General features: G+C 35.4%; 1 protein-coding gene across 6 annotated transcripts in view; it reads right to left on the reverse strand.

Annotated features, from left to right (window-relative positions):
- PATJ (PATJ crumbs cell polarity complex component) overlaps positions 1–26,526 on the reverse strand; it is a 361,279-nt gene that overhangs the window by 213,423 nt on the left and 121,330 nt on the right. For all 6 annotated transcript variants that reach the window (XM_043876093.1, XM_043876090.1, XM_043876094.1 and 3 more), the window contains exons 23-27: positions 20,188–20,259; positions 18,523–18,700; positions 12,772–12,882; positions 8,479–8,556; positions 1,961–2,060 (exon numbers count right to left, since the gene is read on the reverse strand). In XM_043876093.1, the coding sequence (XP_043732028.1) occupies positions 1,961–2,060; positions 8,479–8,556; positions 12,772–12,882; positions 18,523–18,700; positions 20,188–20,259 (539 nt within the window). The remainder of the gene's footprint in view (positions 1–1,960; positions 2,061–8,478; positions 8,557–12,771; positions 12,883–18,522; positions 18,701–20,187; positions 20,260–26,526) is intronic.

Genomic DNA, 26,526 nt, shown 5'->3' on the forward strand with positions numbered 1-26,526 from the left:
AATGAGGAATCGAACCCAGGTCTCCTGCATTGTAGGCAGATTTTTTACTGACTGAGCTATGAGGGAAGCCCACTGGGCCACCCCAAATCATGCTATTGCTATTTCTGGGATATTAACATTTTAATTAATGGGAAAATAGACAGTACCAGCTTTGGAGGCAAAGTGCCTGGGTTTAAATTCCATTTCCACTATTTATTAGCTGTGTACTTTTGACATATTTCTTAATTTTTCTGAGCCTGTTTCTTTATTTGTATATTTAGAGACCTCACAAAATTATTATGTTGACTGAGTTAATAATACATATGAAGACCTGGCACATGGTAAGGCAGAGTATTTACTAGGTATCACAATCCTTATACTAAATTCTTTAAAAGTTTTCTCCTCTAATGCTCACAGCAATACTATGAGACAGGTTATTATAAGATATCCCCTCTCCTCCGTATACATCAGAAAGTGTCAGCCATGAAAAGGTTAAGAAGCCTGTCCATGAATTCACAACTAAGTGAATAGGGTTAGAATGTAATCTTAGTCATATGCTTAAACCAGGTTTCCTAACAACCATGAAAATATGGGCCTTCTAGTAACCCAGAAATTATGAATAATCAACAAGCTACCTCCACTCTGCTGCAGCTTCCATAATAACTATTATCGAAACAAAGGGTTACATTACACAAGTGCACACACACATCAATAGCATCCATTATGTGCTGTGCTTTCAAAGAGGTTGAGAACCAAGGCACTGCAGTACTTTCGTTAAATTTTGTTTCCATGCCTTTGTATCCTCCATTCCAGGTGGGTTACCCCACTGAGATAAAAAGCAGCAAAGTTTAATTTATCTCACAGCAGACTCACTTAGCACTATTAGTGAAAAACAGTTGGTCTTCAACAAAGATTGTCAAATAAATGAAAATGCATGAGAAAGTGTTCTATAAAATCATGAAGTACAAAGCAAGTTTTTATAAAGTCAACTTAATTGTTTCTTTTATTTATTTTTATATTTTATTTATATAGTTAGAAAATTATAAAGTTATAGTGAACTTTATAATACTTTTTGAAGATTCACAATATAAAAGGCTAACAGCCTTATCACCGTATTTTAATCTTCATCACAACCCCTATAAAATAGGTACCATTATTTTCATAGAAGAAGGAATGCTTAAGGTCACACACTATGAAGTACTAGAGACCAAATTTTAACTCTTTCAATTTCTGTATCAAACTCCTTTTCTATATAGGAAAAATATTATTTTAAAGTATATAAATTTCAAAAACCATTAAAGCCAACCTTGTAAATGCATAACCCTGTAGGTTTTAGTATAGTCATAAATTGTGCAACCATCATCACAATCTAATTTTAGAGCATTTTCATCACTCCAAAATAAATTCTGTATACAACAGCAATGAGATCTAACTACATACAGTTTACATGCATAAAAGGAATGTAAATTCTTTTAAATAAAGCCTCCTCTAAATATATGTGAAAGTATATTTGATGCACCTAATGCAAAATAACATCATGTAATGACAACTAAAGGAGAAACTTATGAGTTGGTGGGCCTTCTATAATTTTGCATTGTCAATATCACCATTTGTCTGGGCACAGCAAGTAACCAAGGACTAACATCTACATTCAACTCTGATTACTGTTGGTCAAACTCCAATTTCAAGGACTTCTTAGCATTTCTATATTTACAACCAAATAGTAAGACTAGGATGGACTGTAGATAAAAGTTTACCACCCAGTTGCCTTTGATATTCACTCCGTTATATTAATGTCAGAGGCAAAAGCTTAGGAAAATAAAGTCACACAAGTTAGGAGATCTGAATTTTCTTTTTCAGCAAGATATGTTCATACACATTTTCTAAGAACCCACACCACTGTATTTGATAATTTACAACAATCATTAAAGTCTAATTTAATAAGTTATGCATCTATCCCAAACAATGAAAAGGAACTCACTGTTGGTAAATGCACATTCTTCTTCAGATTCATCACTGTCATCAGATGGAGCTCTATAAGGAGGTGGCAGTTTCATTGGCGGTGGAGCAGTTCCTCGCCTCTGAAGATGCAAAATTTGAGAGAAGAGTTAACTGCCTTTGTTCAACCTCTTCCTCAATGACAAACAGGATTAAAAGATAATCTGTAAATATTTTGACTATATCCAACTTTCATCATATCACTAGGATTATAATTTTTTTATTCTCTATGTTATTATGTAAAGTGACTCTGTGATATAAATACACCAATACAGAAAACAGAAATTCAAAAGCACAACTTTTAAAACTGTTGACCTTCCCCAGAAGCATGCATTCCTTTCTCCAGTGAGAAAACCAATTACATGTATCTTCTTTACACTGTCGAGAGTTAGTCTTCTTTGTTTCTGACCAAATAACTCAAATGAAAGACATTTCAAAAATGTCTTAGATATAAAAATGACCCAATGCGTTAATCTTATGATTATTTCAACTTTTTATTCAATTATAAAAGGTACAGATTTCATTCTTTATAAAGTACTTGAAATACCAAGATTTTCTAACTGAAGAGGTATTCATCTATAATTTGTAAATAATTAACACACATTTCAATGTTTTAAAAAGAGAGAGAATGTTTTACGATGAATATCTTTTGTATTTCTGTATACGTAGTCTTTAAATTTACACACCAAATGATACAGTACAGTACATCAATATTTGGTTTAAAGAGGCTTAATTAAAGTAGACTTTATGATCATATTACCTGTATACAATGCAGACCTTTTCTTAAATGCTGGGAAAAATAAAACATACCAAACTACGGAGAGATCCAAGCTGCTGGAAAGAATAGGAGCTGATATACCCAAGCTCCCCACAGATGCCAAAATAACTGAATTAAGATTTGTTTTGCTACAGGATTTCAATAAAGCACAATCAATTACGCTTTATAGGACAAAGCCACTAATGGCAGGATACACTTCAGTAAATGGACAATGACTGGTCCATTACAGAAAGCAGACATGTAATAAATTCCTCCAAAATAGAAAACACTATTTGGCATCCAGAAGGAAAAACACACACTCAAATTTATTCAGGATAGCATCTAATCAAAGGTCATTCTAAGTGAAAGACAAAGCTAAGGACAAGGAGAGCTAGCTTTTAAAATAGTAGTAAAAGATATGAATTCTCTTTAATAGCACTTTAAAAAAGTATATTTAAGGGGCAGTTGTTTCTATGACCTATTTATTTAACTTCTACCAACACGCTCACAAAGAATGCAGGATAAGCATATCCTGGGCTCCCCATGGTATGAATGTGGGTTGCCAGATGTCCAGGCATCTTTCTACCACATATGGGAGAAGAGTGTAGGCAGGTCCAGGCTCTCACTGTGGCAACGAAGGCTGGAGCAAGGCATGCAAGGGAGGGCCAGGTGGAAAGAACTTCTGTGAGGGCAGAGAAAAACACAGACTACAGGACATCCTCAGCTCTGAAAACAGTGTCCTTAACTGTTTGCTGAATGAGTAAATAACTGGTTGTCATTCATGTTGTTTCAGTTCTCTGACATTAACATTTAGAAAAATGACAATAACACAAAACATCTTGTTCAAGAGCATTGCATATTAAGGACTTCGCTGATGGTCCAAGGTTAAGAACCCACCTTGCGATGCAGGGAACATGGGTTCAATCTGTGGTCCATGATCCTACATGCCGTGGGAAAACTGAGCCTGCGCGCCACGACTGCTGGGTGCGCACAACAGCTGCTGAAACCCGTACCCTAGAGCTCATGCTCCACAACAGGAGAGGCCACCACAATGAGAAGGCCATGCCCTGCCACCAGAGAGGAACCCCCTTTTGCCACAACTAGGGAAATCCCATGTGCAGCAACCAAGAGCTCATGAATTGCAACAAAGACCCAGTGCAGCCAAATAAATAAATAAATAAATTTTTTAAAAAGAGCATTTAGATTTCTTATAGAAATGTAAAGTTATTTTAACAAATTATTACAGTTGTGTTGCCTTATAAGACATTAACTAGTTTAGTGTCTAAATTTTAATCTTAAACATTTTTTTCAGCAAACATAAATACTCTCTCCAATTCTCTCTGAACCAGGACAACTACCTTTTTGGTTCCCATGTTAGTGATTTTAATAAACATCTGACACTGTTACATTCTGCATAATTTCAAAGGTCAAGTTTCTTTTCTTTAATTTTATTAGTCAGTCTTGGAGGCCCCACTGAGATGTTCAAGTATACTCATCGCCCAGAACCAATGAACTGTGATGCCTGAGATACACAATCCCATAAGCTGTTTAAGCCCATACACATGATTTCCTGGTTCCGACGGTAAATCCCCAGTGGCAAAAGAACTTTGTCTTTTTAACTGTTTTTCCATTTTTTAATTTTCAGTTCTATTTTGTTGTTGTTGTTGTTTCTAATATTAAGCTAAGTTTGGTTCTAATTTGTACTTCAGCTGTTAATTATTCACCATTAGTAGAAGTAATCAGTGGAATCTGGTTTTATGATCTGGCAATTTAGTGATATTTGTTGGAATGATGAGGATCTATTACATATTGGTTATTTGGGCATCTACTCTCTCTTGATTGAGAGAAAACAGCAAACATGTTCATTAGATTGTTTGCCTGATTGTATTTTTGTACAAGAACATGTCTTGGTTCCAACGTAAAGAACAGCTTTTTGCCACACAGACCAGTGTTTTTGCATTTTTGTGTCTACATCCGACACATGGCTAAAGTTGCAGGACAAAAGCTGAAAGTCCTCTGTGTATCTGAAATGGCCGACACATGGCTAAAGTTGCAGGACAAAAGCTGAAAGTCCTCTGTGTATCTGAAATGGAGAAAGACTCTTACTTCATTGTGAGCATGAAATATTCTCCTGGCTTTAGGGGTATTAAAAACTCAGTTTTTTAAAGTCTCTCTTTCTGATTGGTTAGAGACTAAGAAGCATTTGTGCCAGTCTTTTAAGAAATCCCTTTTCATAGAAACAACTCAGAAGCATTTTTATATGCGAATCTAAATTCACAAAGTCAAAAAGATTTGGTAATTTTAATTAGAAACACTTATACCTTCTCTCTGATCTCCTTGATCTCACTGGTGTGGAATATAAAACAAAAATATATAAGATAGTAAAAACATTGATACTAATGTTGCATGAGATCCACACGCCCACATGCTGTGCATGTGTGCATCACAACTGCTTACACATTAGCCATGAGAATTATCAGCCAGTCCTAAAGATTAGCACAATGTAGAGTATCACTGATAGATGCTGTTTTACTTGTTGCTGTTAGGAATAATCAGACAGCATGCATCCTATAATACTCTAAGTGTCATCAAGAGGGTCACAAGAGATCACTGTGATCTTTGCAAATGCCTTCATGAGGTTCCTCTTAGTTCCAGTCTGACAAATCCAGATTTTCCACTTGGAATAGATGCAAGCCTTAACAGCAACCTTATTGAAGTATATTTCACATATAAAAAAATATACTTATTTGGGATAGATATATTTTATAAGGTTAATGTAACCATACTTTTAAGGATTACTATGTTTAGTGGGAAAAAGCATTTTCATTTGGGTAATACACAAAAAGAAAATGAAAATAACTAACTACAGACGACTACTTCTCTATTAATGAAATCTCCCTGTTGTGAAGAGTGTCCGCAATTTCCTTAAAAGAAAGAAAACATATGAAATAATACTGAAGAAAATTTAGAAAGAAAATACCAAAGAGTTATGAACCTACAGCCGATAATAGCATTTCTATGAAGTCTGATGTTTCACATTCTCTATGATATAAGTCAGAAAATATTGAACTGAAATAAAACAAAATAAGAAAAAACTAGAGATTTATTCAAGACCTGCTTGTTGATTTTTTTTTTTTTTTTAGTTTTTCAGTCACTTTCTTCCCCTATATTTTTAATGTGAATAATGTCAAGCCAAAATTTTTATTTCTAACCTACACCTCTACTAATAGAGTTTCAAGTGATTTTTATTGTCTCCTTTCTGACTGTCAGGAATTCTAGAGAACATGACTGCTTTTGTATTAAGGAGAAAAAAATGCCTAAAAGGAAGTATTTCTATCAATAATAACTGTGAAAGAGATAGTTAAGTCATCATATGACTTCCCATCTTTGGGAAAGTCTCCCCTAGTACTCTGGGCATATTTCTATCATACCAATTACACTTCTAGTTATTTCACTACATATCACATTCATACATGCACTTCTTGGAGTGAAGGTGATTTGTCATTCCAGGGTGTAGAATAATGCTTTGTACACAAGCTATAATTACAGAGAAGAGTAGTATAGTAAAGGACATCCTGTAACCACTGAAACATCATCCTGTAATGGAGATGTAGATTCTCATATGATCAACTGACTCACAAGTGGGAGTGCACTGGGGCAATAATATATTGTTGTGCTGTACTCAGTCATGTCTGACTCTTTGCGACCCCCATGGAATGTAGCCCACCAGGCTCCTCTGTCCACTGGGGACAATAATCACCTCTGAATTCTCCAAAGATTCACCAACATGGCTAACTATCATCTTCCCATAAGGCCCAGAACACTGCCTGGTGCCTAACAGACACACAATATATATTTATTGAATAAATAAACTAAAAACAAAACAAACATCTCTGGCTTTAGGTCACCGGGTATTGGCAAATGCTGTCAGGACAAAAATCATTTTCCTGTGTTCCACTTAACCTTCTGATTTGGGGTTTATGGTTGCAATGTTAACTATTGCCATGTTAACTTAGTGATGACTTCTTCTCCATGCTAAGAAATTCAGCAGGGTAGACTTATTATACATTGACTTTTGGTTTTACTAGGCTCTTACTGGATTTTTTTAAAAATTTGAATGCAAATATCCTTGCTATCTATTGAAATTCAATTTGATTTAATGCACCAAAGTTGATAAGTATCACACATTTATCTTTTTACTTCATGAAATCTCATGTGGAATTTTCCTTAGTCAACTAATTACCTTGTTCCCCAAAGTATTTAAATCAGTAACCACTTTATATTCATCTGTGTGTTTATTGTCCATGTCTCCACAGCCTGTTGTCTGTTTCCTTTTTGATGTTATATCCACCAACTATAGCACAGTGACTGTAACACTATAGGTTTCCAATAAACATTTGATTAATGTTCAGATATTTGAAACAACATTTGAATCAACACAATTCCAGCAAAAAGACTAAATATTCTGAGAAGCCCTTCTTTAAAAATATATACACACACACATATACATATATATAAATCACAGATAAAAATTCAAAACTACGTTTTTGTAACTGAGGCCAAAAACAACCATAAATTCCAAATCAGAAGGCAAATCCCCAGAGGGCATGTGCCAATCCCTAGTGACCTAAAACCAGAGATTTAGTTTTGTTCTGTTTTTAAGATTCTTTATTCAAGCAATAAATATGCATTGTATGCCTAATAGGTGGCCGGCAGCATTCTGGGCAATGCAGAAGAAGAGCAATTATGAGATAGATCATCTCCCTTCTTTGAGCCTACTTAGTAAGGCCACATATCAATGTAAGGGTCAATTATATCCCTATGAGGATATTAAATTTTTTAATTTAACCTAATAAATTATCTTGAAAAATATAAAATAAAAACTGAAAAACTACATAAAAAGTAGATTAATTTAACCATCAAAATGGAAGATGAGTCACTCTGATCAAAAAAATCAGTAACTATATAGAATACCTGAATAACCCAGTTAGTTAGTTTGCCCTAATAACTCTGTATAAAAATCTGTAACTAGATAATAGCTATTCTTTTAAATCACAAATATACATTTATAATACCTATGTGCTAAGCCATAAAAAAAAGTCTCAACCAATGTGCAAGGTACAAGATATTATATAAAATACAATTTGTGGTTATAACTGAAATAGGTTTGAAAATAACAACAATAAGTTTTTTTTTGATATTTGTATGGAAATTAAAAATACATTTTTAATAAAAATAAATCATTTGAAAGCTAAAAAAAGAAACTTAATACTAAACAATAGAAATTCAACTTAACATCTTGGGATTTAGAAAAAGATGATAATGGCTGATAATGGCTTCATGACATCTTATACCTGTACTTCACTAGGTCTTCATTCAGGCCAGAATTAGATACGTTCACAGGAGGGAGATATAACTACCATGAAGTGAACTTAAAGTTGTTCAGTCGTGTCTGACTCTTTGCAAACCTATGGCCTGTAGCCCACCAGGCTCCTGTGTCCACGGAATTCTCCAGGCAACAATATTGGTGTGGGTTGCCACTCCCTTCGCCAGGGGATCTTCCCAACCCAGGGATCGAACCTGGGTCTCCTGCAGGCAGATTCTTTACGTTTGAGCCACCAGGAGAGTCCTAAACCTACCATACTTATGCTCAGATACTCATCCAAAAAAACACTTATTAATTGCAGCTCAGATATGCAAAAAGATACCAAAAACATTTTTAAAAGTTTAAGAGATTAGGTTACCTTTTCTTTTTTTTCTTGGGTGTCTTGGTCCTGGTTATTAGTGACTTTTTTGGCCTTGTTATGCACAGTAGGTATGACCTGCCACCACAAAGGTGAGGAAGAGAGAGAGAGAAAGAATTTAAATGTCACAATCATTACATTGCTCCATGCATATTTTTTTAAAAAATAGTTAAAATCCTACTTAACTATATCTCTAACTTCACCTAAAAAGTACAAATATGAGAAGTATAGTTAAGGCAAACAACACAACTTGGGAAATCTAACAAGTTATATAATCCAAACGCGCATGCCTGCATGTGTGTGCGCTTGTGTGCGGCATCAAGGGACAATAAATTCACAGGCTTGTGAATTAGATCCAGAAAGTTAGTTCCTATAATGCTGGATGTAACATTTATTTCACTGATCTACCTTATTCATCAGTGTACTCCAGCTCAAGCTTTGGGGGTTTTTTGGGTTGTTTTTTTTTTCTTTTTTTTAAGGTTATTGTACATGTTTATTCCAGTCACCAAGGGTAGCTAACACTGAAGTGATATCACTTCAGCCCACTTATTTGAGGCTTTGATTTTACTTTTCTTAATGTAAAAAATGGATGCCTCTGTAAATATTACTTTTTCTTTTTTACTTAATGAACTGTAAATCCTGTCACCTGGAATGATTATGATATGTTTCTTTTCATGGATAAATAACATTTCTTGCTGTCAGTCATTCTTTTCATGGGATTTTACACACTTCATGTACAATCTTCTCTCCTACAGTGTTGCAGTAATCATTCTTATGTAATAACTTCATACAGTTCAGGTATGGTATCTAGTGCACTGTGTACATTCAATAAATATTTAACCATCACTGTTAGCAGATAGATAAATTATACAAAGCTATTTACACCCCTGGATAATTAGCTCAATTAGAGCTGGAATTTAGGGTTATTTATCACTATAACCCTGATGCTCAGAAAAAGCACTACATAGTAGTGTTCAATAAATGCTTATAAATGAATCAAACAGTTCAATTTCATAGAAATGATTTTAATTCTTAATGGTGCCAACAGCACAGATTACTTTTTGACTCATTTCTTTTTGTAAAACTACCTGTAAAATATCTTAAGAAAATACAAAATTGTTAGTGATTATTTTAAAGGCTCCTCAAATAGCTAACACAAGTAATTGGCATAAAATCTGATGACAGACATGCAGATTAAAAGGAAAAATAAATCTCCTTACTCAGAAAATTAAAGTAACTGCCTCCCTAGTGATAATTTAAAAAACAAAACCAAAAAAAAAGCACTTTTCTCAAAAAAGGCAATTGATGATTAATTCTTCTCTACTTTTAGAGTCTAAAAGAATAAATTAATTTTGGAATAAATGAGACCACCTCAGAAATGTTTCTCTTAAGTAAAAAGCAACAGTAGTGATAAATCAATATATATCTGTGGCTTCTTATGTGAATAGACACTGTGCTTAATATTTATTTCTCTATTTAAAACATAGGACAACCTGAGTCAGAGTTCAAAAACCAGTGGATCTACAGGTATATGTTTCTAATTCTGAAGAATTTAAAACACTTTGTCTCCCTACAAAGTCATAACACCTGCCTATACTGGACCTACTTTCTCCCATGGAAAAACCAGCTAAAGTTAACTGGTGGAAGCTTTGAAATGGGATAAAAGTTAGCTGCCATTCATAAGGTTTACACTCTTTGTTTGTCAAATAGCAGAGAAATATTATTCTCTACACATGTCATTAGCAAACTTTGGAAGACAAATGGCCCACCAAAAAAGACCACATCTTTATCAAAAGTAGGAGAGCACATGTTTCTTATGAAAGTAAAAAATATATTTCTATATGACTAATACACAAAATGAACATGTCCAAAAAAATTTAGATGCCATTATGAAATAAAGATATTAGGGAAATACAAATGGAAGACAGAAAAAAAGAAAACAACACATGATAATAAATTTAGTGACCTGAAAGGATGATACCAATTTTAAAAGGGTTTGGTTTTGGATATATACAGAAAACCTTAACGGACTGTGAAATGCAATTATAAGTAGAAAAACTTACTTTGGCATAAAAACTTTCTATAGAGGTATACAGTACAGATCATGAATTCTGCTCTCAAATAAGCATATACCAAGTAAATCTAAGTGGATATACACATTTCTTTCTAGCGTGCTAAAAATGTAGTTGAGAAATGTAGGAGAAAACGCTTAAAAAGGTAATGTGTTGCCAATCCTCTTAAAGCACCTTTTAAAAGCACAAATATTAAAAAAAATTAAAACTTAAAAAAAAAGTGCAAACATAAACACCACCACTCAATCCATCATGTTGATGAGAATTTTCATGAAGGTTTCACTGATGGCTCAGATGGTAAAGAAACCACCTGTAATGCAGGAGACCCAGGTTCGATCTCTGGGTTGGGAAGATCCCCTGGAGAAGGGAAAGGCTACCCACTCCAGTATCTTGGCCTGGAGAATTCCATGGAGGGAGGATCCTGGCAAGCTACAATCCATGAGGTTTCAAAGTCACAGCTGAGCGACTAACACTCTCTTTTTCTAGGCACATTTAGACATAGGACCTTGATGGCCAAACATTAAGAAATGACTTTCTTGGGAATTTTGAAGAACATTTCAAAGTTTAATTAAACTGATCAAAAATGATTAAGAATTTGGCTATATTTTCTATTTCTGTGATGACCAATAATAATTGTAAGAATAAGTAAGCCGAAGATACAAAGATATGAAGCTTGATTCCTTTCATTGCCTTATTCAGGTGGAATCAACTTTGTGCTGAAAAAATGGAACAAGGAATGGACATTAATATCATCACCATTCTTTGGCTAGAACCACAGACAGTTCAGTGTTCAACGAAGGTGACACTCTGTGATGCTGCCTGAGGGATAAGTGACTTGGGCATGTAATAAAGCTGAAGACATTTTTTTTTTTTTTTGAGCAGTTGAAAGATATTATACTGGTCACTCAAATGAAAACTTCCACCACAGCTCACCAACAAAGACTAGATTAAAAGCTTGGCCTTTATGGCTGACCTTATAACCTAATAAAATGTTTTGAATATTTTTTGGCGAAACAGTCACAAGTGGTCGTATAAATGTATAATTTGATTGGCTCATTCTAGCTCAGAACTGCTTCTCTGGAAGTGTCATTTGGCAGGGAAAATCTGGCCAATATTCCTATTAAATTCAGTCTCCAGAAACAAAAGTGATGGCCTCAACAACTTTCTCAATATCATAAGAGTTTAAGGGTGGATTCCAGTAAATCTAGAATTTCAAACTGCATTTAAAAATGTGAAGACTTTATTCTGCTTCCCTCTCTCAATTAGTCTTGATGGTATAAATGTAGCATTAAGTCTGGAAGGGACCTTGCTCCAAGTACAGTGCACAGTAGAGCTGACCATATGGGGTGAGGCTGCAGCCCACTGGGTATGGGCAGGCTATAAGCATGCAAAAAATACACTTGATGCCCCCCGCCCCTGGGACAGCCAGACATCTGTTTACCCAGTATGTTAAACAAATATTTTCTGTATGCCTTGATATAAAAAAAGGTTGAAAGGCACTGCATTTTAGAGGACTAAAAAGCATATTTTTAAAAACTATGCAGAATTTTTCTACTGTTCAGAAATGCCTATGTTTTGAACAGCTGTCTTCCATTATAAAATATAGAAAAATAAATATTGCAGGACTTACTGGTGACATTTCTGCCTCATACTGCAATATAAAATACACATCCTGTCACTGACATCTGTGTATCAGAGTTCTAATTCCATACCAAATGGATAGTTTATTACCGGAAAAAACTCTATGATGAAATACTGCTCTTTGTAAATTCAGAATCTCCAACAGAACATACAGTGCAACATGTTTGAATTTTTACACGCTATAATAGATACACAGACCATTTGATAGTCCCTCTAGAATGTTTTTATAACCGACCTACTCTGTGTTGGAAGTGTTTTATAGACAAAGTAACTAGTTCAGAAGGGTTAAGTAACTTGCTTCCAAATTAGCAAAACTGGTAAATAGGGAATTAAGGAATCAAAAATAGGTCTGTTGGACTCCATTGTATATTCGAATAACTCAAATTTGACCAGGAGATTGAAATCAGAGAAAAAAGGGAAAACTGAAGCTAATAATTAAATTTTTACAAAGCTAACTTCAAGTAATAGTAGAATAACAGTAAAAAATATGTTGGAAAATATTAACACTTGGAGGCAAAAGCTTGATCCACAGATCTAGAGACTATTTTTAAACTTTTTGAATATGTAAACTAAAGCTTACTCTTGGAGTCGATGACAAGCTCTGAACGACGAACACCACAGGGTTTCCTGCATTCTTAATGGCCTCAACTGCTTCTCTGTGCGAAGCATTCTGCAAATCTACTCCAGACACCTAAAAACACAGAAGTAATTTATTTCAGTTAGCAAAGGAGCAGATCTTGTGGATAAGTTAATTCAAGTTCATGCATATTATCTAGTTATGAGAACAGCCAGAGTTGAATGAATTAGACAACAGCTAGAAAAAAATATGACTGGCACATAAAAAGCTTTGCTGTCTTAGGAGACCATGTTTAAGAAAATTAACATCTTACCTTCAAGAAAAGTAAATAAGAAAAATATCTTAATAATAATGGCTGAGGTTAAAAATAATTATGCAAAAATAGCTTAAGCAATAACAGAACCTTAAGAAGCTTCCGAGCTTATAATGTCAACTCTGCCACTATTAGAGGACACAATTCTGAATGGGGGTAAGGGCTGGGGATCTCTTTGGACTCATCTTCTCTCAATTAAACTAAGAAGAAAGGTATTTTAAGCAAATTGCCCATTATCAAATTGAGTAATTGAACATTTCTCAAATTATGTTCAAAAAAGAAGTATGAAAATACCCATGGGTTCTTTTACTAAAAGAGTTTCACGTTCAATAAATTTGGGTAAAGTGTAAACATCTCATTATACAAATCTGAGAAAGCATAACTTGTGAACATGCCCATAGTCTCAAAGAACATTCTATTTATCAAGTGTACTTATTTAACAGAACAAACTCTTCAAACTCATAATGTAAGGAAGCCTTGGTAAAAGTTTAGGTGGTATACAGTCAGAGGATAATGACAATTTGTGAATATTGTTTTGCCACAAGGGGATCAAAGAAATAGGAAGGTAGATGCAGTGGAATTAAGGTTGGTTTTTGTTTTTTTTTTAAGATGAGATATACTACAATAATGATGATGCAGAGGAGAGGAAAAATGAAGGTAAAGAAGAGTGATGACTGCAGAAGCAAACCCTTGGAGAGTGAAGATGGAATGACTTCTGCACAAGCTAGACAGACTCTAGACAGCAGAAACACAAATAGTTCATTTGTTGCAACAAGCACAGGTAGAAAAAAGGATGTAGAAGGAGCAAGGGGAAGGTCCCTTTCGACTTCTCCTCTTTTCTCAATGAAATAAGAAAAAAGTACCTTCAACTGACATTAAGACTAAGGAAGGAAGCACAGGAGGTCTGAAGTAACTATACCTAGAAGAATCAAACAACTTGTTAAATACAGGACAGCAGGACAGAATCAAAGACCCACTTGAGGGAGCTGTCATGAATTTAAAATGAGACCAGACAGTATGCGTGGGGTTTTTTGTTTGTTTGTTTCTCGGCTTTTTTTTTTTTTTTTTTTGCTATTTTACAACGTTTAATTCCAAAGGCTTTAGAGTGTCACAATTTCTTGTTTGTTGGTATAACTTTGTTGGTCCAAATCAAGAACGAGATCACAAAATAAGCAAACAATTGCACTTAACTAGGATGTGGTTGTCCCAGAAAAGTTCAATGAAAGGAAAGAAGATCAAAGGAGTTGGAAGCACATGCACAGGAGTGATAGGATGATGTTACTGCCTCTGAGCAGAGTGAGGAAGAACATGAGCATGCCAGAAGCGGAGGGACAGAGAAGCGACAGCACGGAGGTAGGAGATGGGAGCCCTGTGATTTAAACGGAGGTGAGTCTAAAGAGCAGAGAAAGAGGAGAGAGGACAGAGGTGATGTCAGGGAGGCAGCTGAAGCCACCCCATGTAAACTCCAGAAGGCCATGGCAAGAACTCTGGCTTCTTATTCTAATAGGCATCCATGAAGATTTTAATGCTGTGAAAGCTTTTTTCCCATCTGAATTGAGGAAGGATATGAATAATAATAAGTGAAAAAAATAGAAAAAATTTACAGTGACAATTAAAAGTTGTCACTACAGTTTGATGAAGCTTCTTTTGAAAAACCTGATCCCTGAAACATTCAACAGTAAGAAAAGTAGAGGCTACATGAGAACTACATCCTCTTCAGTAATAATCAGCTTTTTTCCCCTGACAGAGATTATACAGTGTTAAATGGGAATCACTAAAGCTGAGAAGTGAGGAAAAAGTTAGAATTCTGTCATATTACAACAGAAAAATAATCTTAGTCTTTCTCAACTTTAAAATTATAACCTAAAAAAATGTCCATTCACATAGATGAAGACCCAGTTAATTTATTTTAAACATTCTCAGACCAATACAGTATACTAACGCATACATATGGAATTTAGAAAGATGGTAATGATAACCCTATATGCAAAACAGAAAAAGAGACACAGATGTACAGAACAGACTTTTGGACTCTATGGGAGAAGGCAAGGGTGGGATGTTTTGAGAGAACAGCATCGAAACGTATATTATCAAGGGTGAAACAGACGACCAGCCCAGGCTGGATGCATGAGACAGTGCTCGGGGCTGGTGCACTGGGAAGACCCAGAGGGATCGGGTGGAGAGGGAGGTGGGAGGGGGGATCGGGATGGGGAACACATGTAAATCCATGGCTGATTCATGTCAATGTATGGCAAAAACTACTATAATATTGTAAAGTAATTAGCCTCCAACTAATAAAAAATAAATGGAAATAAATAAATAAAAAAGAAAAAAAGAAAAGTCTGTTTTGTAAAAAAAAAAATAATAATAATTTAAACGTTCTCGTTAAAAAAGCTCTTTATGCAGACCTAAACATTTTGTGCAATTACTTCAAGACAGAAATGAGTATTAAACTTCACTAACAAAACAACTAATGCTTTTCATAGAAAAAGTAAACAAATGACTCATTATGCTTCACAGAATATATATTAGAGTGTAACATCTCGGGTCTGTTGTGAATCTGAAGAAATATAAATTATTAAATCTGAGATAAAACAATGGGTTTTTATTAGTATGTGTAAAAGTGATGATGGATTAGATGAGAGAATACTTTTTATTCACTGACAGCAGAGAAAGATGAGAAAAAATTCAAAAAGGTAAGAAAAAATGAACAATTCAATTAGAAAAAAGACAAAAGACTTGAACAAACATTACACCAAAGAGGGTATCAGATGGCAATTAAGCACATGAAAAGTTAGGGAACTACAAATTAAAACAACAACGATATCACTATGTACCTATCCAGAATGGCTAAAATGAAAAACAGATGACAACACCAAATCCTGGTGAGGATGCAGAGAAATTGGATCACTCATAACTGCTTGTGGAAATACAAAATGGTGCAGCCATTCTAGAAAACAGTTTGACAGTTTCTTAACACTAAGAAAGGAACTTAACATACAACCCAGCAATTACACTCTCGGGCATGTAGCCCAAAGAAATGGACACTTATTTTCACTCAGAAACTTATATACCAATGTTTATAAGGCTTATTCATAACGACCAAGAACTGGAAACCACCCAAACATCTTTCTATGGGTGAATGGTTAAACTGTGGTACCTCCATACCATGGAATGCCACTCATTCATAAAAAGGGATGAACTACTGACAAATTGTAAGAACTTCAAAGAAATTGCACTGAGTAGAGAGAGAATCTCAAAAAGAAACAGAATGCATAATTCCATTTATGTGACAACTGTGAAATAACAAACTATAAATACGGAAAACCAGAATAGTGGTGGCCAGAGGCTAGAGACGGGGGAAGTGGAGAGGAGTGGCTATTGAGGGGTCAGACAAGGAGTCTTGTGGGGATGATTCAATTGAGTTTCTTGATTGCTGTGGGAGTTATGCAAGGTTACACATGTGATAAAATTGTGTAGAGCTATAAACACATACATACACATGTGTGAAAATACTGGTGAAATCTGACTAAGGTCTGTGAATTGTGCCAATATTAGCATTTTGTTTTTGCTTTTACTGTAGTCATGTAACACGATGTTAACATTGGGTAAGGCTAAGTGAAGACAGTACATGGGACTTTCTCATACATTTCTTTGCAATTTCCTATGAATCTAAAATTACTTCACTATATAAAGGAAAAAAGCTAATTTTTAAACATTATCTTTTGTATTTTGTTCTAAGTTCATATGTATCAGAAATAAAATTTAAAATAAATGATTTATTAGATGAATATTATCAATTTAGATTTTAAAAAAGCAAAATCCAGTTATATGTTGCTTAAAAAATACAACTAAAACAAAATCACAAATAAGTATGAAAATGAAAAAAACAAAACAAAAACAATGTACCACACAAATGCCAAATAAAAGAAACCACACCTGCCCCAGAAGCCAGAATAAGCCTTTTTAAAAATATGTATGCGTTCATAATTCTCTGATGGATTCTCACGCATTCAGAGCAGACAACCTTCTGAGGTCTACATGATGTGGCTTCCCATTACCTTTTCTCTTTCAATTTCTCTCTTGTTCACTCTACCTATATTAGCAGTGCTAGACCTCTTTCTGTTCCTTCAATACATCCAGGCAAGCTCCCATCTCAGAGCCTTTGCACTTCAGTTCACTTTGTCTGGAGGCATCTTCCCTCCTGTGTCCACATTGTTCACTTGGTGATTTCCTGTATTTGTCCCAATATCATCCTCCATAACAAATCTATTCATTGCAACTGCTGCCATCACCACTTGTCATTCCTTATTCTCCTCCCTGTTATTTTTCTCCATAGCTACTTATAACAATCTAACTTTCTATATATTACTTATTTTGTGTATTGTCTATCTCCCCCACTATCATGTAAACACCATAAGAGAAGGGATTTGTGCTCACTTTCTTCATTCCTTTATCTCCACTGTGTTTGAAATTTTTTTTACAATTTCACAAACATAAATATAACCTCAAATTTGTATACACAGAGCAGTTTTATGCAATTCTTTAATCTTCACAATGATTATATGAGTTTTAAAATCTCTTTTCTGTTTTGTTTGGGAACTGATAATAAAATATGTTTCATAATTTGTCAAAGAATAGAAAACAAACAGGACAATCTAGACTTCAATCCATGATCTCCAGAGCACTTTTCACTCTGTCAGAGATAAAACACCACACCTGATGTTTAGCATTATAAACCATGAGTCAAGGACAAGCAGATTCTGGGGTTAAAGATATTCAATATGGTGTCATCCAATAAACCCAATGCAAAGAAATGTATCAGATTTAGACCTCTCAGTGCCTTTGATGTATCCTCAAAACTCCACTCTGCAAAGCCTGCTATGTGTGAAGGATGGGTTCACCCCTCCCCCAACAGTCTTCTACTTTCAGGGTCAACTCTGGGAGGACAGCAGAGCTACCTCACTGCCACACACAATTCAAAGTTTGTTAAAGACTGTGGGAGAAGCATGAGGCCCACATTCTGCCTCATTCTGTCAACTTGTGAAATTGTTTCTTCAGCCAGCTGATGCTTTTTGTTTTATCATTTTAAGGGCTTTGCTAGTGGCTCAAACGGTAAAGAGTCCACCTGCAATGCAGGACATCTGGGTTCAATTCCTGGGTCAGGAAGATCCCCTGGAGAAAGGAATGGCAACCTACTCTAGTATTCTTGCCTAGAGAATTCCATGGACAGATGAGCCAGACGGGTTACAGTCCATGGGGTCGCAAAGAGTCGGACACGACTGAGCAACTAACACTACTACTACAGTTCAACTTCAGAATCTCATAAAATTGTGTAAACCTACAAACTAAGGCATCTGAATAAAATATACCAACGGTATACACATATTTACTGTTTTACAGTACATTTCAAACAAAAACAAAAATTTAACATTATTTACCTCAAGTATTTTATCCCCAGTTTTAAGAGCATTTGTTTTTCCTGCTGGACTGTCTTCCAAAACTTGTTTAATAAATATTCCTTTAAGCTCCTCTCCATTCTTTAAACGTTTTATGACAGTTTGTCCGCCAACAATACTAATACCAAGAGATACATCTGGTTCTCTAAAAATCTCAACGCTGTAGAAACAAACAAACAAGAAAACAGAATTCACTCATGAACAAGGTAATTTGTTGTATTGTCATTGAGTTCAGCGTGTATATCCTTGTGGCTCATTTTATATAAATACATTTTCACAAATGTTATAGAAGTTATACCTAGTTCCTAAATTGTAAGAATCTATCACTTCTATAGAATGAGATTAAATTCTGTTAGATTCTTATGAAACAATTTCATGGCATATGTGACAGTTTAAATTCTGAAGATGATTTCTAAAACAACAAATACAACTCTTAATATTGAGAAATTTGGCTAGATCTTAATATCCCTATCTCCCACCACCATATATTTTTTGATGAGTCCTTTTCATCTACATCATACGTAACATTAGCAAAGAATGAATTGAGGAAATAACAAATGAGTGAAAAAAATCAAGAAAGTCACATGTATCATTTTGGCAAAAAAGCACAGGCCCTCAGAATTGGAGAAGGAAATGGTAACCCACTCCAGAACTCTTGCCTGGAAAATCCCATGGAGGGAGGAGCATGGTAGGCTACAGCCCATGGGGTTGCCAAGAGTTGGACATGTCGGAGCGACTTCTCTTTCTCTCTCTCTCTCTCTCTCTTTCTTTCTTTCTTTCTTTCAGAATAAAATAAACTTGTCACTGACACGCTCACTGCCCATACTGCTATTCCCAGTCAGCCAGGCTAGCCTGTGTTTCTTTAAGCAGAGGACAGATTTTATTGCTCCAGAGACTGGAAAGGTTTTCTTTTCTTCCTACCTCCACATCATTTTCATAAAGTATGGAATAAAACTTGTCCCTCAAAATATTGTGAATTTTATTCAAACTGCACAGACATGGCCTATTGGCCTATTAACTCCAAAAAGTAGCTCAGAAAATAGCTAAGAGTTTTTAAGGCAAAACTCAAAAAGTTCAAGAAAAAAAACAATGTGGGTGGCATGATAGAATTAATAATGAGTGAAGATAGAAAGAGCAGCTAATGGAAAACTTCTATAATCTTCATAAAGTACAGCCCTGGTTACTACCTAAAACAATGAGAGTATCCACAGGAGGATGGGCCCAGCACACTCTGTTAGTGCAAACAAGATATAAACTTGGACTAACATAAGAGGAGGAGGGGGCTATGTAACAGAAGCCTCAACTATTGCTCTTGTTTGCTTAAAAGAGAAAAAGAGCTTTACTACCTTCAAGACAGCCCTACCTGCCTTGCTTAGTGATACAGTGAGAAAGTATACTTAGTCCCTCATAGATGGACATCTGTAAGTTCCAGTCTCTGAAAAAGTAGGACAATGATTTTCCTAATATTGGTTATAGTCATTTTGCCTGGCTAAAAACCTCTAGGTAAGACAAAATGCAGCTACAGTTTAGGCCAATGTACATGTGAACTGAGGCAATCATTAGAGAATGACTGACACTATTAAACTGAAGAAAAGAGCAACCAATTGCACTGTCCTATTGAGAAAGCCAATAATGTTATCAACATACATTCTTGGTGGTCCCCAATGGCTGAAGTTTGGAGTTTCTTCTCCTTCACCTTCTTCTCTCTCAGGTAATTCACTGAGGAGAAAGAAAGGAAAAAAAACATACACACATGTAACTTATAACACATTCATTATTAAAGGTTCTTGAAAAGTTTTATATTATACAATCTATATGCAATTTAAAAGTTCTTAATTTCTAAGCTTTAAAAATATTTACATCAATAGTTAACTATCCATATGAAGATATATTGCTTAAATGTTCAAATTAATAAATATCCATCCAGCACCAGAAAATCACTGATTATAAACACTTTAATTGGTGACACTGTAGATGCTATTTTCTAAAAATCTGTGTTTGCATTTGTATGATTTTACATTTGTTTTTCTATCAACATTTAAATATTATAAAATATATTTCTTAAAACTTGGTGAGACTGATGAGCTAACCATCTAGTATAACCTGACACAAACAAGTGAAATAACTAAATAGTAAACATGATTGCTCTTTCTAGATTTTTTTGTCTTTCTAACCCTAAATAATGTCCCAGTCATTTGTATTCTGTGAATATTTTGTGTATTTCCACAGCATTTTTCAGTTAACAGAAAGATTTGTTAAACAATACAATCCTCTCACCACCGTCATACTTCCACCCATCAAATTATGTTAATATGGAACTGCCTAGTGGGATGCTGAATTATAGAGTAGTTATAAAAATAATGCTATCTAATAGGATAGAGGCACTATAATCTATGACCTGGAAGAGGAGTCAGGATTTCTAAGCTCCAATCTAACCTGTATCACAAAATAGGCATGTGCCTTTGAACCACCAAATTAAATAACATATGTGATACTGCCAATCATATTACTCTACATAAAAATGTAGGTACTACTTCTTCCATCTCATTTTCACAAAAACCCCTGTGAAGTAAGCACAGCAGGTCATATTACTATATTTTCCACATGAGGCTCAGAGAAGGCTCAGATGTACTACACAACCTCTCCACAGTATCCAGATCTTTTCTTCAGCATGGAGTTTCAATGCTCCATCTTCCTCTGAACTCTCAAATAAGCCCTATAAAAAGCACGAAACTCCAGCTACTTGTCACTCTACAATTTTCTAGGATACAATGGTTTAAGAATGATTGAAAAAAAGAAAGTGAACGGATCTAAACAATCTGAAAATCAGTTAAAGAATTGAGATCATCAAGGATCACTAACTTCTTACCCACTGCAGACAACTTTCTTGCCTTAGCCATTCTACTTTTTATGACTAAAAGCATCATAAAATTCAAGGAAAACAACTTGGCAGATAATTGCTGGTTACTTATCTAATGCCCTCTCTCCCATCTTCCTTACCAATATAACACCCCTTTACTCCAGGTGGCACTATGCTCAGCTTTAAAAAATAAGTTTTCTGGACTTCCTCTTAGCTAACGGTAACTGTGTGCAAGAGCTCTGAGCAGCATCAAGGAAGCAAAAGTCCTTGGATGAGACCTGCAGGAAAACTCATTAAGTGGAGGGAGAATCAGCTGACAGGAACCTTTTGCTCTATGCTCTTTCCCTTCTTGCCTAGAAGGCAGAGGTGATTATTGGCGATGGAACATCCATTTTAAAATCATGAAGACACAATGAGGACTAAAGCAACACACTGATGACAGCACAGCAGAAAGGAAGAAGGTGTCCAAGACCCTGACAGGACTTCCTCAGGACTTTTTTACATGAAAGAAATCAAGCCCCAGTTGAGTTAAGCCACACTAACAGTTGGCAGCGGGGGGGAGGTGGGCTGCGGGAGTGAAGAGGGAGGTTCAGTTTATAAGCAGCTGAATGCAATCACTAAATGATATACCCATGATTCCACCAACTTAAACCTTCATTTTATCATGTCATATTATTATTTTTTGCACATGTAAATATATGTTCATTGGACAGTGGTAATCATAACATAAATTTTCATATTTTGATTATCCCATAATAGTAACAACGATTAAATGAAATATTACTGGCATTTAACTGAGGCTCAACCAATATGCATTTCCCTAAAATTTTTTCACTTGAATTTATATTCAGGTATACACAGTAGCTCGCCAGGCTCCTCTGTCCATGGGATTCTCCAGGCAAGAACACTGGAGTGAGGTGTCATTTCCTTCTCTGAAACAACCATGTATTTAGAGTTAGAACTTTCCACCCCACCCCCACCTCTGGAAAGGGGCTAGAAGTCAGTACAATCACCAATGGCCAATGATGTAATCAATCACGCCTGCATAATGCAGCCTCCATAAACCTCTCCCCACCTCCGAACAACAGGGTTGAGAGAGCCTGCAGGTGGGAGAAGACATTAAAGTGCTGGGAGGGTGATGTGCCCCAAGAGAGCATGGACGCTCTTGCATCCCACACACTCCCTTCCTCGCCTTATGTATCTCTTCCATTTGGCTATTCCGGAGTCGTATCCTTTACAATAAAGCAGTAATAGTGAAGCACTTTCTTAAGTTCTATAAGCCATGCTAGCAAATTATTGAACCTCAGGAAGGTGATATGAGAATCCCCAACTCATAGTCAGTTGGTCAGAAGTCAAATTGGCAACCTGGAATCTGTGCCTGGCTTCTGAAGTTGGGACAGTCTTATGGGACTGAGCCCTTAACCTATGGGAGCTGCACTAACTCTGCAGTTAATGTCAGAACTGAAATGAATTGTAGGACACATTGTCCAAGGAATCAAAAAATTGGTTGGTGGGTGAAGGAAAAAATTCACACATTGTATGGGTAAGAAACAGTTCATGAAATATATTAAGAAAAAAATGTACATATTTTTATTATGGCACATGCATAATATCATTATAAGAATTAAATTCTTAAATTTAAAATTAGCTAAGATAGAATGGAAGTCAAGTTTTCACATGGGTATGGGCTATATGCTTTTCTTTTTAAAAAAATAAAATAAAAAATATCCTAAACTGCTGACTTGCACATATAATATTAAGTGAAGGGAGAAAAATGTTATCTAAAATATGGAAAGTTTTAGTTTTCTTTAAGAAAATCTGTAACAAAAGAATTATTCCATTAGATAGACTTTTTCAAAGTATATTATTATTTTTTAGGAAATTGATGAACATATTCTGTTCACATTATTTCATACCTAAAATGAGATAAAACTTTCAAAACCATAGTGTGGTTAGTTTTAGAAAGAAAGTCACAGGAGATGAGCAACTATCCAAAATAATGTAGTCACTTTACACTGATGAATGCATATACCTTTTAACCCAAATTAAAATTTAATGGAGAAAGTAAAATACTTTTACTGCACATGTTAAGATGCAAATTTGCCCAAATGTACTTGAATCTTTCACAAGAGAATTCTAAACTCTAATTTTATAATTTGCACTTTGATTAAACATGGTCAATAGCTCAATCAGTTAGAATCTCAAATCTTAAAGTAATTGAACTTTTGCCTTTTACATTTAATCAGAGTTTTATAACCACTTTTCCTCTAAACGAATTAACCATCTAATAGAAATAATGCTTTTTATTTCAGTCCTTTTTAACAAACGCCCAAAGTTATCATTCTTTACAGATTTGGGAGGAAAGATAAAGTGCCCCATTAATGAACAAGTGGATATTAATAGTAAAACTTCATCATAATATACAATGTCTTTGAGATTAAAATTTTCTATGTCATACAAAAATCAGATGAATCCAGATAGCCAAGGTGACCTTTCCTTTTTTTTTTTTCTTTCTTTTTTCTGCCTTTCCTTTTTAATATATATTTTTTTCACATAAAAATTCTGTATACTAAGGCATATAAGGGTCAAGCAAACTCGGCACCCCAAAATGATGTAAGCAGAAAGAGTTACAATTGTGGCTAAGTTATCTTGAGATTTCTTTTTCCTTTTAAAATATAGACTCTTTATGGCAATTTTCTGTGACACACTAGAGGGAATACGAGCATCTGGAGCCAGGCAGAATAGGCACTGATGTTTTCCAAACTAGTAGGGTTAGTTACACAAATATTACACTATGGCCTTGAAGTTACAAGCAAATTATTACCTGATACCAGTATACATAAAGAATTAGTCATTTTAATGGCTGAGTAATATTCCATGGTGTATATGTACCACAGCTTCCTTATCCATTCGTCTGCTGATGGGCATCTAGGTTGCTTCCATGATTTGAGTCAGTTCTAATGAGATGGATGAAACTGGAGCCCATTACACAGAGTGAAGTAAGCCAGAAAGATAAAGACCAGTACAGTATACTAACACATATATATGGAATTTTAAAAGATGGTAACGATAACCCTATGTGCAAAACAGAAAAAGAGACACAGATGTACAGAACAGACTTTTGGACTCTATGGGAGAAGGCGAGGGTGGGATGATCTGAGAGAACAGCATTGAAACAAGTATACTATCAAGGGTGAAACAGATCACCAGCCCAGGTTGGATGCATGAGACAAGTGCTCAGGGCGGGTGCACTGGGAAGACCCAAAGGGATGGGATGGAGAGGGAGGCGGGAGGGGGGATCGGGATGGGGAACACATGTAAATCCATGGCTGATTCATGTCAATGTATGGCAAAAACCACTACAATATTGTAAAGTAATTAGCCTCCAACTAATAAAAATAAATGGAAAAAAAAAGAAAATAAATGAATATCAGAAAGAAAAAAAAAAGAATTAGTCATTACTATACATGAAAGTTTAAAATACACAGACATGGTACTCAGTAAATAGCCAGATAACAAAAAAGTACCTATTGTAAGATTTACATGAGTTCTAGAATGGAAAAAAATAATTTACAGTATTAGAAGTCAGGAGCAGAGAATTTTCTGGGTGGATGGAAATGTTTAATATCTTGATTGGAGTGTTGGTAAAATGAATGTATATGTGTGTGTGTGTGTAAAAGTTGCTCAGTTGCATCCGACTCTATGATCCCGGGGACTATAGCCCACCAGGCTCTTCTATCCATGGAATTCTCCAGGCAAGAATACTGGAGTGGGTTGTCATTCCCTTCTCCAGGAGATCTTCCTGACCCAGGAATCACACCCAAGTCTCTTGCATTATAGGTATTTTCTTTACCATCTGAGCCACCATTATACATTTATCAACATTAAGAAAACTGTTCCATAAAATCGCATTTAAGACGTTTGTTAAGAAACAAATGTTCAACTCATAAAGGGTGAGTTGCTTCCTTAGCCCTTTCCCTTTTTTGACCTTGTATAGAGCCTGCATTAGCAACGAAATATCTAATTATACTTCCAAAGGCATTAGTGTAATACTCCTGTGTGTCTCTTGTCCTAGTTTCTCACACTTGTCTCCACCTGCAGCGTGGACACAGCTGCAACAGTATAAACTCCTTGGAAACTTCTTTTTCCTTCCAAGTCAAACATTCCAGAGTAGTCCTCTCTCACGTCCATGTATTTATTCTCTCCTTTACCCTTAGTCTTCTACCAATATTCTTAATTTACACATAATTTTTGGCAGTGGAACTCAAAGGTAGACCTATCAGAAACTCACCATTTACTTAAAAGGCACTAAATGCCAAGCAGTGTTGGGGACTTAAAATACAACACTAACTCACTTAATCCTTTCCCCAGCTATGACACGCAGTCTCATATTTCACTTCCTACTAGTCATAACAAAGTATCCAATATCTGAAAGTATTTCTTTTTATTTGCATCCTATTATACACACAGGGCTTCCCTGGTAGTTCAGCTGGTAAAGAATCTTTCCGCAATGCAGGAGACCTTGATTTGATTCCTGGGTCAGGAAGATCCCCTGGAGAAGGGAATGGCTACCCACTCCAGTATTCTTGCCTGGAGAAGTCCATGGACAGAGGAGCCTGATGGACTTCAGCCCATGAGGGCGCAAAGAGTCTGACACAACTGAGTGACTAAGTACACACACACACCTACGATTTTTTTTTTTTTTTCAATTTAAAATATGCCTTTCACCTCAAGTTCATCATCCTCCCAGTTTTTAGCCTCTGACATCTTTCCTGTTTTACTTACTGTGATGTGATCCTCTTTTATCTAAAAAAAAAAAACAAAACAAAACAACTACAACTTCCTTGAGTGTTTCAATAAACTCAGCAACAATGAATACCCTAGATACACCTCAAGGGCCAGGAGTTTGTCACTATCATCTAGCATCACTGCCAGCCTTTCATTAAACATTTACTATGCTCAAGGCATTATATGAAATCCTTTATATTCACTTTATTGAACCTTAGAACTACCTATTTTACAAGTGAGGAAATACAGACACAAGGGAAACTCTCTCAGGGTCACATAGCCATAAATAACAGAGAACATATTTGAACAGCACCACAGTACTATACTGGAGAAGGTAC

Source organism: Cervus elaphus, chromosome 20 (assembly GCF_910594005.1).
Source record: "Cervus elaphus chromosome 20, mCerEla1.1, whole genome shotgun sequence".
In the NCBI taxonomy this organism is placed as follows: domain Eukaryota; kingdom Metazoa; phylum Chordata; class Mammalia; order Artiodactyla; family Cervidae; genus Cervus; species Cervus elaphus.